Genomic DNA, 18590 nt, shown 5'->3' with positions numbered 1-18590 from the left:
GAATGTTTTGCTTGTTCTATTCTCAGTTGACTGCAATCTATTTTTCATATGGCGATCTTATGAATGGTGAGTGACTCCAGAGAGCCGATTATATGGGTCTCTCATGGATTTTGATCCTGGTCGCGACCAGGTTAGCTTTGCAGCGTCAGTTGCCATGGTGATTGAAAGTTAACTTGCTTTGTAGTACGGCTAAACCAGGTTTAAACTCAAACTTACTCGGATAAGGCATTAAACTAGCTTCGTAGTACAGGGTGCTGGACTTATTAATTGTTGTTGTTGATCTCAAATCAAAGTCTGCTTCACATCCTTATTATGGCCGTGCCTTAGCTCAGTGGTTGTCTTATGTACCCCTTGAGCTGTTTTGCCAATACTACTACTACCCGCTCACTCATGTGTGTTCTTTGCGATACAGAGAAAACACATATTCTATAAGTAAACCACCGGCGTTTGGCGTTGACACGACAGCAACTGGACCATCCATGTCTGCTAGCTAGTTGGATGGCGGGCAGTTTTGACATGTCTGAACCTGACCTCTCCACAGAATTGCATAACAGTTGACACCTGCCGAGGGGGAACTAATCATGGCGTGCACGTCCACGTAGTATTTTAGCAATGGGCTTATGAAATGACTTGGATTTGTATTATTATTATTATTATTATTATTATTATTATTATTATTATTATTATTATTATTATTATTATTATTATTATTATTATTATTATTATTATTATTATTATTATTATTATTATTATTATTACAGTAATCATTTTGGAAATAAATCGTAATGCCAATCCTTCCATGTAGCCCCTGCAAGCTGCTCAAGTACGCCTAGGGGGGCTACATGACACGTACCCCTGGATGGGAATCACTGCCAGGTGGCACGGTGGTGCAGTGTGGTAGTGCTGTTGCCCCACAGGGATAAAGCCCTAAGCTGTGTGTGTGTGTGTGTGTGTGTGTGTGTGTGTGTGTGTGTGTGTGTGTGTGTGTGTGTGTGTGTGTGTGTGTGTGTGTGTGTGTGTGTGTGTGTGTGTGTGTGTGTGTGTGTGTGTGTGTGTGTGTGTGTGTGTGTGTGTGCGCATATGGTGTGGTGTTTGTGACGAATAAAGTCTGTCCAGTTTAATCTTTTATTAGTGACAGACAAAAGAAGACTGAATAGATTTAAAAAATATATATACATACAATAAATATATGTACATACAGTATATGAAAATAAACTAAACTAAACAGATGCATTCAGTGTATAACAAATGAGAAAATAGGAATATGAAAAAATATGTAGATTTACATAATTGAAAAGATAGGTCCGTCCCTCCCCTCCTCGTATCAAATAAAACTGCCTTTCTCTCCATAGCTGATCAGCTAAACACTTTTGAATGCTCCCTCTCTGAGTTATGTCCCGCCCCCAACATCCTGTTTCAACAGGAAATACATCACATTAAGGAAGCAAGACGCTCTCAAAATGCCGCTTCATGGTGACTTGGAGTATCAGTCCACCTTGTTTACACCCGGTTGAAAGATTGGCTGCGTTCACATGGGTCAAATGACTTTGGCATGCTACTTCATTCCCTCTCATTGCCCCATGTCAGAGACAGAAGGTCGCCCTCATGCTAGTGTACGAGCGATTAGTGACATAGCAGCTTGGCAGGCCCTGTTGCCATGACGCTCGCAACACCCTAAAATAGAGGGGTAGCGGGGACACTCAAGGCAGCAGCTGCGTCACAGGCGCAGGAGCAAATAAACAGCGGGGCAAAGCGGGGACAGAGGCAGTTGGAGTGAAACACACCAGAGGAGAGAGACCTCGTAGATGCAAAGAGAGAGAGAGAGAGCAGATAGACTCGAGAGCAGCCTGGACAGTGTCAAGAGGTGCCAGCAACACTACAAGTGCCCACTGAGACTCCACATCCAGTGACTTGACATTAACAAGAAGAGTGGCGCCACAGCAAAGAGCAAAGAGCTAGGGAGCCCGAAAGAGAGACAGAGGCAGACAAAAGGTCTGCACGAGAAAGCTGAAAGACTCGAGAGGCAGAGACAGACATGGCCCGAATCATTAAGGAAGGTAAGACACCGGGGTGTTGTGTGACGACAATTTTGAATACCGGTAATTGTAACGGTCAGTGAACGCCTATGACCCAAGGCACTCAAGCATTCAGAAGTGATGGTCAGTCCACTTCCTAAACAAACTGAAATAAAGCAGATAATGGGATAAAACCCGATAAAGCAGATAATAATAAAGCTGAAATAAAGGGGATATTTCTAAACAGACTACTATCAGTGAGATGTGGTCAGTTGTTATGTTGGTGACCTGTTAGCCTTTTGGAGTTACATTAATTCCCACGCGAGCACAACTCAAGTTGATCCATACAAATCAGAATAAAGTCACATTTTATTGCACACGCGCGATCACGATACGATACTGTAGTATTGTGATATTGTGATATGCTACGATTGCCATATATTGAGTATTGCGATATTGCGATTTATTACCTTTTTTCCACTACAAATTATGTCCCCAAAGAAAGACTTTGTCAACATCTGTTTTATCTAAGATAAAGTTTCCAGTCTGTTCATCTCACTTCAATCATTTTTATTGCAGAAAAATTGTCAAGCAGATGGACTGACCAACACTGTCATAAAAACCTGTCATAAATGTTGCATGCCCCTGACAATTTATATCATAAAATATTGCGATACTTTGCATTTGTGCGATACAATACAAATATTGCCACATCAAAATATTGCGATACTATGCTGTATCGATTTCCCAACACCCCCCCCCCCTACTAATATATTCATTCATTTATTTTTTATTTTTTATATATAGCGCTTTTCAATGACCCAAAGCCGTTTACAGTAATCAACAGAAAACAAGACAAATAGAAACAAGCAACAGGCAACAGATACAAGTAACAATAGCAAAAGTAATGAACAAGCAACAGGCAAAACAGATACAAAATAACAATTAAGATGACTAGTCAGGGATATACTGTATGGAAAACAGAGGGGAGGGAGGGAGCGTGAGGGAGGGACAGGGGTGAGAGGGAAGGAGAGATGGAGGTGGTGAGGGTGGAGGAGGTGGTTGAGGGTAGGGCAGGTTGTAAGCTTGGGACAACAGGTAGGTTTTTAGTCGGGATTTGAAAGTGGAGAGTGAGGGTGAGTCTCTGACAGTCTGGGGGAGGGAGTTCCAAAGTCGGGGTGATGCTCTGGAGAATGCTCGGTCACCAAAGCTTTTGGGTTTGGATGGTGGGATGGTGAGGGTAGCAGTGGAAGAGGATTGGAGGGTTCGAGAGGGGTGATGGGGGAGGAGGAGGTCAGTCAGATAAGGGGGGGCCAGGCTGTGGAGGGCTTTAAAGGTGAGGAGGAGTCATTTGAAGTTGATGCGTTCTTTGGCGGGGAGCCAGTGGAGAGAGTGGAGGATATACTGACTAGTGTAGGTCAAGTTTCCATAGACGGGATGTGATGGTCTCGTCTGTGAGAGTGCTCAGCTGTTCCAGTAGGGACAGCGTACACGACGTGCTGGGAAGGCTCGCCGGCAATGCAGGCTTCCTAAATGTGCTTGGGGGGCAAATATGTTCACGGTGCCAGAAAACTGCCCCTGCGTGGGGTCAAATATGTTCACGGTGCCAGAAAACTGCCCCTGCGTGGGGTCAAATATGTTCATGGTGCCAGAAAACTGCCCCTGCGTGGGGTCAAATATGTTCATGGTGCCAGAAAACTGCCCCTGTGTGGGGTCAAATATGTTCACGGTGCCAGAAAACTGCCCCTACGTGGGGTCAAATATGTTCACGGTGTCAGAAAACTGCCCCTGCGTGGGGTCAAATATGTTCACGGTGTCAGAAAACTGCCCCTGCATGGGGTCAAATATGTTCACGGTGTCAGAAAACTGCCCCTGCATGGGGGGCAAATGGTGTCAGAAAACTGCCCCTGCGTGGGGTCAAATATGTTCACGGTGTCAGAAAACTGCCCCTGCGTGGGGTCAAATATGTTGACGGTGCCAGAAAACTGCCCCTGCGTGGGGTCAAATATTTTCATGGTGTCAGAAAACTGCCCCTGCGTGGGGTCAAATATGTTGACGGTGTCAGAAAACTGCCCCTGCGTGGGGTCAAATATGTTGACGGTGCCAGAAAACTGCCCCTGCGTGGGGTCAAATATTTTCATGGTGTCAGAAAACTGCCCCTGCGTGGGGTCAAATATGTTCATGGTGCCAGAAAACTGCCCCTGCGTGGGGTCAAATATGTTCACGGTGTCAGAAAACTGCCCCTGCGTGGGGTCAAATATGTTGACGGTGTCAGAAAACTGCCCCTGCGTGGGGTCAAATATGTTCATGGTGTCATCTGCGAAGGCGGCTGGATTGTTCAAGGTTATCAGATGGATAGAGTTGCATGTCAGCATTCGGTGGGCGGGGGAAGCAGGTTGCCATTTGATACAATGGTGCTAAATGTAGCGGTGTAGCTTCACAGACATAACTACGATTCAAATTGGAAACTGGCCAAGTGACCCACAGCGGCTGGAGCGCTTATATTATTAGCAGCAGTGATGACATGGTGATCAAAATAGTAAACAGTACTGAGGGGATGTTGGATAGCAAGTTAGCAACAGAAGTTGTCACACCTAAAAGGCTTAAACCAGGGAGGTGAATTAATGTTGCCGCCGTCAAAATAACTCCGGTGTCATTCATCAGCATTGATCAAAACATGAATCCACAGAATGTGTGCTGAAAATAGGACCATAGTCAATGCCATGGGTATGGACCAGAATCGGGTCGTTTTAAATCAACACAGCAATTTTCCCACCGAAAAAGATCTTGGGAACCCAAGTAATGGTATGCAGACAGCGATGGCTATAACAGCAAATGGTCAGAATTTCCCTTTCCACTTACAGTAAGAATAGAGGAATAGCTTTCTCCAATCAGTAAAAAAGGAACTGCGTTTCTGACAGGAACCACTCTGTTTGATTTCATAGATTACTGTGCTGCAAAGCAACCACAATAGAGAAGAACACTCTTTGTCACCGCATCAACTGTCAACCAATCTTCTAAAGACACGTTGCTGCTGCAGCCGATCAGGCCGATCAAAAACCAGCAGTGGCTGTGAAGTGGCACAGACTCATTTATGGAGTATGCAGAGCGCAGCGATTCAACGTCATATTTGAGTCTGGGGAGAGACTACCTATTTACTAACGTTAAGTTGAAAAAAAAACTATCAAAAGAACATAATAGAAAATATATAAATATAAGCGCTTCCAATGACCCATTTATGTCTATTTTTTAAAACTTTCAACTTTGTGATTTTTTCCTCAAATTCACCCATGGGAACCCTGTCCTTGGGGTCAGAGGTCATGTAGGGTGATGAAATGCATGGTTGTGTAGAGGTTGTGTAGGGTGGCCAGTGATGAGTTGACTGTAACCTGAGTAACCTGAGTCAGCCACTGCAGACATGCGTGATTTAAGAGGTGTTGCAAACCATGCTGAGCTCACCCCTCACCCCTCCCTTCACCTAGAACGTCTACGTCTCATGTTGACCTCGCTGCTGTTTGTATTTATTTACTGCCACCAGACAGATGTTTGTCTTTCATTAACGGCAGTGACATCTCACTGCATGCTTAACATGTCAGCACATTAAATGGACGCTAAAACTGTTATTACATAGAAATTACCCTGTCAGGTTCCAGTAATAAACAAAAAGCCTATTTGAAGTGTTCGTAACTAAGCAGCAATAAGAGGAAATGTAATCAAATAACTACTACTGTTGGCACCATGATGGCGGATGTATTACCATGTATAGCAATAACGTTGTACACCTTAACAGCACTATAACTATCATGTAAAGTAATGTAAAGTGGTCCAGCATGGGAGAATGGCATTGTAACTATTTTAGCTGTAGTGAAAATACAAAAGGGAGATAATCCTCATGAGGCACAAAACTCACTGTAGGCCTACACAGGTCTACACAGGTAGATCAATGAAGATCCATGCCTCATCTCCCAAACTCGACCTGTCACTGCAAGTCTGAGGAGATATCCTAATAACAGCCTTGCTCTGGAAGACAAAAACCATTCCGTTCAAAAATGATTTTAGAGTGTTAATGTTTCTCTCTCTTGCCTCAGAGATGGGACGGCAGTTCCCCAAGATCTCCATGAGTGAGGTGGATGAGAAGGTGCGTCTGCTGGCGGAGAAGGTCTACGCCTCCGCACTGAAGGAGGAAGAAGGCAAGGAGGTCATGGCCATGTTCACCGTGCCGGAGGACTGTCCCATCGGCCTGCACGAGGACAGGGAGCGCGAGATGCAGAAGGAGCTGGCGGAGCAGCAGTCTGTGGAGACCGCTAAGAGGTCAGATGGAGAGATGTTTGATTCATAATGCTTCTGCTGCAGAGCATTTGCAGTTGTCACAAGAAAAGAGAAATGGATGAAAAGATGAGTTGTGGTGTGGGCCATAGGCCAATTCAGAAGGTAAAGTAAAAGTTATTGGTAGATTGGTTTCCAAATTAAGGAGCATTAATAATCAGAAAAAATGCACCTCATTCATGCATACATGCATTCATTTAAATATGGCAGCTCCATATGGTTGTGGTTGATAAGAGCTCGCAGTTGGAAGCCTTCTGCAGGCGAAGGCTAATCTTCAGCCTGTCTCACTCAGGCTAAGGGGCGAAATGCTGGTGACCCTGAGATACCTGCTGAAGATGCAGAAGGGTTCCCAACAATGCGAATGCTCTGACCACCACCCTTCCATCAAGAAATACCACCATGAGGAGTTTGCAAATCATCTCAAGTAGCGCCTGCAGTTTCTGCTTGTAGCAAAGCATCTCTGATGTTTATTTCACCCAAATAATCAAGGATAAACAACACGGAAAGTTTCAAAAACGTATTTCCAATGTGGTCCTCTTTTAAAAGACAGCTTTGAAAACATGTAATTGGCTGGCTGATCTTGACAGTTTGAGATGGGCTAAATGCTAAATGTAACACAAAATCAATAATAAGATATAATCTCGCTAAGGCGTAGGGTGCGGCGCGCACGGCATGGCACACAACTGCTCAGCGTAGAGCAGGCGAGTGTGCGAATCATGCGAGGCACGCTAATGGAGCGAGCGATATTTCTACTAGTAACAAATAAAATGGGGAAATTCCCTCTTCACACCTGAAACATACAGTAGCAACTTACGGGTTGCAGATAGGCTAAAGTGGTTTTAGTTTGACTGTAAGTATTGTTTGTTCCTCCTTGTGTGTCTCCAGGAAGAAGAGTTTTAGGATGAAGCGTTCACAGTCGGTGTCGTTGCAGATACCTGAGGGAGCAGACTGGGGTGTATCTTCCCCCCTGCTCTCCCCGACCGCACCAGAACCTCCTCTCCCAGAGAACTTTCCAGAGTTTCAGAGGGTCACCATCAGTGGAGATTACTGTGCAGGGGTGAGTGGCATGTCCATGTGGAACTACACATAATAGAGGCTTAGGTTGCCAATGTAGCGACCACGTCCGGCGCCATCATGGTGGTCCAGTGGAGAATTGGTGTGCGAATAATGTAACTAGACCTAATGGCTAATTATGTAACATCCGGACAAGGGAAAGAGATATACCTGAAATAGATTGTAGTGAAAGAGCTGTAACTGAAAGAGATTGTAGTGAAAGAGAACAGTCTGAAAAGGTTGAGTTGCTTCCAAATTTTAGCCCTGTTCTAGCTTGAAAAGATTTTGCTCAGTTAATACAAACAAACATAGAAATAGAATTGATAGAATTAGAATCTACTGTCTTGGCCATTTGGCTGATACCTTTACAATGGCTGCCAGATTATAAATGCATTTTTTGTCACCTGTGCACATTTAGCTCAGAAAAGCTTTTATCCAGAATATTAAAGTGAAGGCCTTTATAAACAGACAAGACTAGACAAAGCTATTAAAGAGACATTTTGACGTTTAGAATTTTACTTAGGTCTCCATCAGACACTTGTTGTTACATCTCTGTGTCCCATGGTGTCAATGAAGAATGCTAACCATTCTAGTGAGCCATTTTAGGGAAAACTAAAGGGCATATAACATTTTCCATATCTGGTAAAAACAATTATCCAACTAAAATGATTATACTTTTAAATATTTGAACCTATTTTGAGCTACAGCCTTTTAAAGGATTGGAACGTTCACATTTCCAGATCACAGTTGAGGATTATGAGCAGGCAGCCCAGAGTCTACTGAAAGCGCTGTTCATCAGAGAGAAATACTCCAGGCTGGCCTACCATCGCTTCCCCCGGACCGCCGCCCGCTTCCTCCGCAGCGCCGAGAATGAGAGGTGGAGGGAGGAGGCGGAGATCTTGCCAGGTAGGACATTGGGGCATTATGTCATGGCCTAACTATTTCACCAAAAACAGAACATATAGGAATTCGTCATTGGGCAAAAATATTGGTTGACAGTCAAAATTCTAATTGCAAATCTATCTCCTTCGTCTACGCTTAAGGTGAGGCACCCCAGGTGAATAAAAAGGCAGTTTTTCTCTTTCTCATACTCTGATCCAAACGTTCCAGTTCTCTTCCTATCTGAAGGGTTTTACAGAGGGGTTTGTTCATATATCATATAGCCTGATGTATATAACATTTGATCCATTTTCTCAAAATTAGTTTTTTCCTCATACTTCGAGCCAGAAATCTCCACATCAGTAGGACTTACTTACACCAAACTCTCCAGTTTTATTCCCATCTATATTCTGAATGTTTTGACCAAGGGGTTTGTTCTTATAACATTCATAGCCTGATTTTTATTTTTATTTTTATTCCTAAAAACATTTTAAATGACTGTTGACAGCATTTTTTGATTTATGGAGTGACTGGCTCTAATGCAGTATGTCAACATAATGAAACAATAATATTGAACCTGGCTTTATCCAATATTCAGCTTATTCCATGTGAATAGGGTAAAGATTGCAACTAGATATCACCATGAAACTTACTTCTTACTTAAAAGACAAATATATATTTATATATCATGGATGATTTTGCTATCATCTGTAGACATCTGGCCTTGCCCTCGTGAAGGCGAGGATCCATACTCAATGGAGGGCATTCCTGAGGATCTGAACTACGAGCTGAAGATGAAAGATGGCATGGTGTACGTCTACGACAACGCAGAGGCCCTGAAGCAGCAGTGTCCCCGCACGCTCCCCTACCCCGACCTGGAGACCTTCGCCATCGACCTGAGCCATGTCCTCGCCATGATAGCTGACGGACCAACGTGAGAACACAAATGTTATTGCGTACGCTTAAAGACACCATGAAATGGTGGGGGTGGGATATAACGCAGGGAGGGGTCATTCAGAAGTCGAAACCAATGGAATCCAGTCCTTGGATAAAAAAGGCATTGGTTTTATTGGTTGGATTTTTTTAAATCATTAATGATAGCCTACACTGTAGTTCATTTCATGGTGACTTTAACTGCATACGCTTAAATGTACTGCCTGCACAGCTTCAACAAACCTCACGATTTATATTTGGTAAAACTGATTCTTGCTTGACTTGAGAAGAAGGATTAAAACTCTGTATGGTCTGCCCTTCTTGACGGTCTGGGTGGGAAACTGAATAACTGTTTCCTCTCCCTGTCCTGTCTTCTACGACTCAACATTCATCTTATTACTCCTGCTCCTCGGAGAACTGGTTATAATACCAGGCAGCTCGCAGGTGTGAAAGTCTGTATTAACATATGAAGTTATAATACCGGGCAGCTCACAGGCGTGAAAGTCTGTATTAACATATGAAGTTATAATACCAGGCAGCTCACAGGTGTGAAAGTCTGTATTAACATATGAAGTTATAATACCAGGCAGCTCACAGGTGTGAAAGTCTGTATTAACATATAAAGTTATAATACCGGGCAGCTCACAGGTGTGACAGTCTGTATTAACATATGAAGTTATAATACCGGGCAGCTCACAGGTGTGAAAGTCTGTATTAACATATGAAGTTATAATACCGGCAGCTCACAGGTGTGAAAGTCTGTATTAACATATGAAATTATAATACTGGACAGCTCACAGGTGTGAAAGTCTGTATTAACATATGAAGTTATAATACCGGCAGCTCACAGGTGTGAAAGTCTGTATTAACATATGAAGTTATAATACCGGGCAGCTCACAGGTGTGACAGTCTGTATTAACATATGAAGTTATAATACCAGGCAGCTTGCAGGTGTGACAGTCTGTATTAACATATGAAGTTATAATACCAGGCAGCTTGCAGGTGTGAAAGTCTGTATTAACATATGAAGTTATAATACCGGGCAGCTCACAGGTGTGACAGTCTGTATTAACATATGAAGTTATAATACCGGGCAGCTCACAGGTGTGAAAGTCTGTATTAACATATGAAGTTATAATACCGGGCAGCTCACAGGTGTGACAGTCTGTATTAACATATGAAGTTATAATACCGGGCAGCTCACAGGTGTGAAAGTCTGTATTAACATATGAAGTTATAATACCGGGCAACTCACAGGTGTGACAGTCTGTATTAACATATGAAGTTATAATACTGGACAGCTCACAGGTGTGACAGTCTGTATTAACATATGAAGTTATAATACCGGGCAGCTCACAGGTGTGAAAGTCTGTATTAACATATGAAGTTATAATACTGGACAGCTCACAGGTGTGACAGTCTGTATTAACATATGAAGTTATAATACCGGGCAGCTCACAGGTGTGAAAGTCTGTATTAACATATGAAGTTATAATACCAGGCAGCTCACAGGTGTGACAGTCTGTATTAACATATGAAGTTATAATACCGGGCAGCTCACAGGTGTGAAAGTCTGTATTAACATATGAAGTTATAATACCAGGCAGCTCACAGGTGTGACAGTCTGTATTAACATATGAAGTTATAATACCGGGCAGCTCACAGGTGTGAAAGTCTGTATTAACATATGAAGTTATAATACCGGGCAGCTCACAGGTGTGAAAGTCTGTATTAACATATGAAGTTATAATACCAGGCAGCTCACAGGTGTGACAGTCTGTATTAACATATGAAGTTATAATACCGGGCAGCTCACAGGTGTGAAAGTCTGTATTAACATATGAAGTTATAATACCGGGCAGCTCACAGGTGTGAAAGTCTGTATTAACATAATGAAAGTAAAGCAGGTTGGTGCTGACAAAACCCTCCTGTGCTCAAACAAACACAAATTGTGGCCTCCTGTTGTGTCGCCTCACAGGAAAACCTACTGTCACAGACGGCTGAACTTCTTGGCCTCTAAGTTCTACCTTCATGAGATGATGAATGAAATGGCAGAGATGAAGGAGCTGAAGAGCGTTCCACACAGAGACTTCTACAATGTCCGAAAGGTTGGTTGGTATCATGTCCTCAAGTGCAGAGAGACCACATCAAGGAAAACTAACAACCACCTGGTATTCAACAGCAGTGAGCCTCTTGAGTCTTCAGTGTGTAGTCGGACAACAAGCTCTTTGCTATAAAAGAGCTGTTTACCTCAACTCAGTATTTCAGTTCTTTTGGATAATTCTCAATACGTGTACAAAATATGAGTGTGGCATCCACTAACCACAGACGAACAGGTTCAGACGCCGTTAAAGCATGCATTACCAGGAAGCAGCGTAATATTAAAATCAAAATCTTTATTAGTCAGAAAAGTATAATTTGGTTGATTAAAAAGCGCTTTAAGCACAGCCAAACATCTAACATCATACAAGCTCATGGTGACACACAACCCACCTGATCTGACTGTTGTCACCCATAGATTCAGTAGGTTCGTCATCAGCCCCATTCCTATCGCTGATAAACCTGCTAGGAGGTTTCAGTAGGTTTCAATGCCCGTTATCAAACAACTTTATATTTAGGCAAATAAAACAACTTAGGGTTAGGGTGAGGGTTAGGGTGAGGGTTAGGGTTAGGTTTAGCGTTAGAATTCAGCAACAAAACGCGTTAAAATACGAAAACGGAAACCTCTCCTGATAACGAATCGCTGATAACGACCTTCTGCGCCTACTAGCAGGTCAGTAGGGCCCTACTGGCCGATATGAATGGGGTGATAAGACGCTGATAACGACGATTGAATGGGCTGACAATTACAAAGAATCTATACACTGGCCGTAGTAAGCTACCGGCTTACAGCAAGATGGGGTGGCACCATGGCACTAAAGCAAATTACATCAAAACACTAGAATTACATCAAAACACTAGAAGAAACAGAAAACCAGCAAGGCAGTGGCTCACTAGCTGCAGACAAAACAAAATTAATCCCATACAACTATACTTCCAACAGAAACAAACCAGAAGGAAAATGTATTCAAAACACGCCAGCTATACAGTAAGTAGATCCCCTGGTCGGATCTCCCCAACTACCCCTCTACACACATGCTCAAGAAGCCCTATAAAACGCACATACAAATAGGCAACATTAGCTATACAACATACAAGATAATTACACAATGACCCCAAATACAAGCATCACATTACATGTACAGTACCTTATACAGGCGGTCCATCGGCAACCAAGGGGTTCAAAATATAGGGTGGCAGAGGCAGAGTTAGTGCTGTCCCCGCACTACAATACCTATCCTGTGAAATACTAGTTCAACTTCAAGTTTAAGTTTGTTTATATACACAGTATGTATATCCCTTTATCACAAGCATGCCTCAAAGGCCTTTACAGAGAGTGAGCCAAACTAGATCTATCAGCAAAAAACCATAGAACACAATAGACATACATCAGTACAACACACACAAAAACTGATTTTAACAATACATAACACCATAACATAGACATAACACAGATATAACATAATCATACATAGCCTAATCTACCCAGCAACACCAGCCTTAGATCTCAATACATACGAGGAAAAACTCCTAAGAAAAAAACAGGTGACTAACCAGTAGGGCTGTGCCGATTCACTTATCTCCCGATTCGATACTATCACGATACTTTGGTGCCGATTCGATATATATTGCGATTCACGATTATTGCGATTCTACGATTATTGCGATTCGATATTACGATTTATTGCGATTTTTGTTTATTTTTTTCTTTTATTTTTTCAGTTTGTTTGCTTTTTTACACTAGATTAGAACATGGGAAAAGTTGAATCATACACTAGAGACTGTATATTATATATCATGAGTAGGGCTGGGCGATATAGTTAAAAACAGGGGCGGACTGGGATCATAATTCAGGCCGGGCATTAGATACCAAGCAGGCCAGGCCGATATGGGCCAACGCGCGTGAAATTTGGGCCGTTTGAAGCCAGATTTGGGTCCAATTTTACAATGAGATGCACCCACTTTAACCCTGAAGTGTAATTATTACTTCAGACTAACTAATAAAGTAATAAAACCACTAGTAAACCAGTAGGCGGCGCCTGGCCTGCTGTTCAGTGAGTGGCCTGACTGCAAGCACCCAAAAAAAAAAAAAATTTTTTTTTTTTTTTTTTTTTTTTTTTTTTTTTTTTTTTAATTTGCGATTATCGATTCTGGAATAAAAGATCGATCCAAAAAATCGTGACATTAAAAATCGCGATACTTAGGTGAATCGATTTTTTCCCCCACCCCTACTAACCAGGTGAAAGTTAGAATCTTTTATGGAATGTATTTATTCAGAATAAATAGAAAACACACTTCTTAATGTATCTCCTGCAGAGAGGGGTAAGCCATGTGAATGTTGACTCTGTGTCTGTTTCCCATCACACCCAGGTGGACACGCATATCCACGCTGCCGCCTGCATGAACCAGAAGCATCTGCTGAGCTTCATCCAGACCACGTACCAGACGGAGGCAGACCGCGTGGTGCTGGAGAAGGGCGCGCAGAAGCTCACCCTCAAGCAAGTGTTCGACAACCTCACCATGGACCCCTACGACCTCACCGTGGACTCGCTGGACGTGCACGCTGTAAGAACAAAACCTCCACTTTAAGAGTCCCCCTGAGCTTCTTAAAACACCCAACACTATTCCAATAGCCTGACACCTCTGACATATTGATATGATCTGGATTGCATAATGTTTGTAGAAATCCAATGTTGTTGACGCCAATTGCTGTCATTTTGTGCCTCTATTGAATATTCATTTGAATGTCAATAATTGCGTAATAATGACCCTGCTGTATGTGCGTGCCAATAATGAATTTGTAGTCCACACAAAGCTAAAGCACATGTTTGTAGTCCGCACAAAGCTAAAGCACATGTTTAGCCAACCTGCATTTGTTGACACGAGGATGCAATTACGGGAGTTCATGCACTTCTTATGATGTTATGCAATTATTTCTGGAGCCGCATGCAAAGTCCTCTGAGTCTGCATGTGCAATCTGAATATAATCAATACAATCACTTTGCTGGACTGGAAAGTGCGATTGCCAATAGATGAGATTCACATCACATTACATTACGTTACGATTCACCCTCTCTCACGAAATATTCTCCCAGGGAAGACAGACGTTCCATCGGTTCGACAAGTTCAACTCCAAGTACAACCCAGTGGGAGCCAGCGAACTCCGAGAGATTTATCTTAAAACGGATAACGACATCAAAGGAGAATACTTTGCACGCCTCATCAAGGTATAGTAAACATAATATTATAAAAGCACCATATCAAACATTTTGCCTTTTTATTTGAGGTAGATTATGTCCCTTTCTCTACTGCACACATACACTACCAGTCAAAAGTTTGGACAAACTACATTTTTTTTTTTTTTTTTTACTATTTTCCACATTTTACAATAGCAAAAACATCAGAATTGTGAAATGACACAAATGGAATTATACAGTGACCAGAAAAGTGTTAAACTAATCAAATTATATGTCAGATTATTTTAAGTACCGGTAGTCACTCTTTGCCCTGATGGAAAGGCACAGACTTTGGAAAGAAATTCATACACCGACATCAACTTTACTATTTATATTTGTCTAAGACACACATTTCAAGCATCTAAGTACACACGTTTAGATCAAAAACGTGTGTCCAAACTCTTGACTGGTAGTGTATAGAGAGCCAAAGTAACTCCTCCCCTTCCGCTCAGACACTATGCGCACCAGTGTCTTAAAAAATCATGAATGGTGGTGAGCGGAGGGAGAAGTTACTTTTCTTTTTATCCCGTTTGAATTGTGCCACGGGGTACACATATGTTTGTCAATTTAAAAGATAACTTCGCAAGTCAAGAAAGTCGCACTTTGTGGTAAAACTGTGGCACTGTAAGTTATAAATCAGAAAGACTACGCACAACCAGTAGCATAAGTGACGTCTCTCCCGCCAGTCCATGTTGTCGATGGCTTGACGTATAATGTGCGACACGAGAGATGTAGTCGTTTGAGCGGTTTCATACAAAACTAAACGTTACGTTTCAGTTTCAGGACAAACTGCGACTTTCTTGACACGCATAGTTATCTTTTAAATTGACAAAATGTACATGTGGACCTCAGGGCGCAATTCAAACGGGATCAAAAAAGTATCGTCTCTCGCCGTCTCTCACCACCATTCATATTTTTTTCTTTATCCTGGAAAACATCACCAACGTCCTGTGCTTCCTGTCTGCGGCAGGAAGTGGCTCATGAGCTGGAGGAGAGTAAGTACCAGCATGCCGAGCCGCGGCTCTCCATCTACGGCCGCTCTGCAGACGAGTGGGAGAACCTGGCCAGCTGGTTCATCACGCACAAACTCCACTCCCCCAACCTGCGCTGGATGATCCAGGTGCCCAGGATCTAGTAAGTACTGAGAGAAAGAGAGATATTCCTAACCAGACAAATACTGTTTTCGCTGTAGTACTTCAGGCAGGGACTAAATAGAGTAGATGTAATCTCGATATTGGAACCAAATTCATTGAAATATGCTAGATCTCTTGTCTAGGCAGCCATTTAAAAAAAACTGACACCTGCTACTTTTTCTGTTTTGTTTGTTTGTTAGGGATAAATCTCAGGAAGCCAACTTTTTCCCAAAAAATAATAATACAGTAATAATAAATTTATAACATTCTGGAATGAAGTCCGTCATATCTCTGCAAACTATTTTTGGTCCCAACCCATAGTTTAAGAAATACTCAATGTTGCCAAAACTCTCACCTCTTGTTTGCTCATACCAGAAGTGTGTGTTCATAACACACAAAAAAGCTGGGCAGGAGCGGTAACTGTGCTGCCAATGATAAGGGTATAGTTCAAGTATTTGCAATATTACTCAATAGGCTATTCTGATTTAGGTAATAAATTACCAATATGCGTGTTTTGTGCATGGGAAGACGAGCTGACAGCTGATTTGTCTTGCAGTGACATTTTCAAGTCAAGGAAGATAGTGCCGAACTTTGCCAAGATGCTGGAGAACGTTTTCCTCCCTCTGTTCGAGGCCACAGTCAATCCACAGAAGAACAAAGCCATACATGTCTTCTTAAAATATGTAAGTACTCTTGTCAAGGTGAAATCTGTATGAAGTACTCCATCATTAGTTTTCTCTGGGATATTCAGATATTCATTCAAAAGACATCCATTATAGAGGAACCCTATATACAGGTACCTAATATATCTCCACATAAGAAAATACTAGGGGTGTCACGATACACTCAGTTCACGATACTTTAGGATACACCATATTGGGTTCACGATAACGATATGATACGATATTTTAACAAGATCTTTTTGCGATCGATTTTTAAATTCAGGGGGCATCCTCCACGCTAATTTGAGTAATTTCACCATTTTCATCCTCCGTGTCTGTAACGTCCCTCGTCTGTTCAAACAAAGCAATGAAAAGGAGAGCAAGCATGCAATCGGATGCAGATCAGTGCCACCATGTTCAGCTTCTTTTTCTCATGATATGAGATTTCATCTCAACGATACATATTGTCACGTTTTGATATCGCGATATATTGTGAGACGATATAGACGGTTTTCACCAGCTGCAACCCCACAGCACTTCCTTTTTCTCAGCTTCTTCTTCTGGGTTTTATGGCGGTTGGCATCCTTAAATGTTGCGTTACCACCACCTGAATTGTATCAGCTTCACAGTGCTAACTATTGACAGTGTCCACTTTCTCAGCTATTCAGGGGAAAACACTGACATAGCCTACTCCTATTTCTATTTTTTATTTTTGCTATGTAAACGTTTAAATGTGAAGATAGGCCTATGCGTGCAATAACGTACTGATAGTCAGCTTACTCTGTAACATGTAGCTTTTATTAGCCTCTCAGGGTAGCTCCGGGACGCAATCTTTTTTTCCCCCATGATGGCGAAGGCATGACCCGCCCCTCTCTGCCTCTAATTGGCTGACTGCACTCGGCTGCTCTCGCCTGCTTCCCAGGCGAGCCAGAAGTCATCTCAAACGAGCCATTATAGCCTATACTTTCATTCAATGTCACGATGCTGCGGGGGGAAGTAGGCTACTTCATAGCTTAACTATGAAAATAGTGTCGGCTGGTTATCTCCCTTTCTGCTGCAGCATGTTGAAGAAATAAATGTTCAGTTTGAACAACACCCATTCTGGTCATTATAGAGCAAGATGATCGCTTCCATTACCAGGGCCGCCCAGAGAGATGGCACTGGAAGGGTCCAGCCACTATGCACCCCCCCCCCCCCTCCCCCGTATGCGCTTTACTCATATCAACGCTGCAGCTTTCGGAGCTGACTGAAAAAAGTTTGTTCACAGATTATTATTTGGGTCTAAAGCCCTTGCCTGCTCCTGCTTTTTGTTTTGCCTTGCGATTTTGGCATCCTGACTTTTGTTTTGCTCCTGGCATTTTGCCATCACCGGTCTTGTTTTGTTTGCTATCACCTGTCTGTGTTGTGTGTTACACCATAAATGGTGCCTGCGCTGCTGCCCCAAGCAAAATGGTCCACCCCAAGCCTGCCTTGTTCTTCTTCTTCTTCTTTTGGCTTTCCGGCAGACTAGATGCCTTGCGGCACATTGCTGCCTCTCACTGCACTGGTCGGATGGGGGATCAGAATGGCACTATTTTCCACAGGAGCACTCCTGCCCAAGCATGCCTTGTTACTGCTGCTGTGTTTTGTGTATTTGTTCGACTCCTTGCAAAAAAATAAATTAGTTGCCGCATTTTCAGGATGGGAGATATATTTTAGTGTTAAAAAAAAACTTTGCCTGGCTCCAGTGCCCCCCCTAGTGGCGACTGTATTTACGTAGGCTATGTTACATATTTGCGGGAATGAGAGGGATCTCACACTTGTACTGATGTCCAGCATGACTGGTGACGAGGGAAACATGAGTTTGTTTACTGCGTCGCGCCATGCACCGGGTCCGCCTGGTGGGACCCGGGCAGGGTGAGCGGCAGGGTGGGTGGTGTCAGCCTGGTGGTAGGAGTGGCTGCCCTGGGTGTCTGCCCAGCAGAGGGGCACTTGGCCTGGGTGGTGGCAGTCTGGGGGTTGGGGTGGCTGTCGGCGCCCTCCTCCCCTCCTCTCCTCTCCCCTCCCATCCTCCCCCTCTCTCCTCTCCCCTCCTCTCCCATCCTCCCCCTCTCCCCTCCTCTTCTCCCCCTCTCTCCTCTCCTCTCCCCCTCTCCCCTCCCATCCTCCCCCTCTCCCCTTCTCCCCCTCTCTCCTCTCCTCTCCCCTCCTCTCCCATCCTCCCCCTCTCCTCTCCTCTCCCCATCCTCCCCCTCTCTCCTCTCCCCTCCTCT

The 18590-nt window shown here is 43.2% G+C and overlaps 1 protein-coding gene across 2 annotated transcripts in view; it reads left to right on the top strand.

Annotated features, from left to right (window-relative positions):
* Nucleotides 1-18590, top strand: part of LOC310800502 (AMP deaminase 3-like) — a 38686-nt gene that overhangs the window by 7979 nt on the left and 12117 nt on the right. For both annotated transcript variants that reach the window (XM_083663112.1, XM_083663111.1), the window contains 9 exons: nucleotides 6104-6326; nucleotides 7227-7398; nucleotides 8135-8300; nucleotides 8988-9207; nucleotides 11186-11315; nucleotides 13678-13872; nucleotides 14403-14534; nucleotides 15514-15677; nucleotides 16233-16359. In XM_083663112.1, coding sequence (XP_083519238.1) covers nucleotides 6104-6326; nucleotides 7227-7398; nucleotides 8135-8300; nucleotides 8988-9207; nucleotides 11186-11315; nucleotides 13678-13872; nucleotides 14403-14534; nucleotides 15514-15677; nucleotides 16233-16359 — 1529 coding nt within the window. The remainder of the gene's footprint in view (nucleotides 1-6103; nucleotides 6327-7226; nucleotides 7399-8134; nucleotides 8301-8987; nucleotides 9208-11185; nucleotides 11316-13677; nucleotides 13873-14402; nucleotides 14535-15513; nucleotides 15678-16232; nucleotides 16360-18590) is intronic.

The sequence above is a fragment of the Poromitra crassiceps genome, assembly GCF_964638095.1.
Source record: "Poromitra crassiceps genome assembly, chromosome: 30".
In the NCBI taxonomy this organism is placed as follows: Eukaryota; Metazoa; Chordata; class Actinopteri; order Beryciformes; family Melamphaidae; genus Poromitra; species Poromitra crassiceps.
The sequence above is the reverse complement of the archived record's forward strand: the minus strand, read 5'-3'. Positions and strand labels throughout refer to the sequence as shown.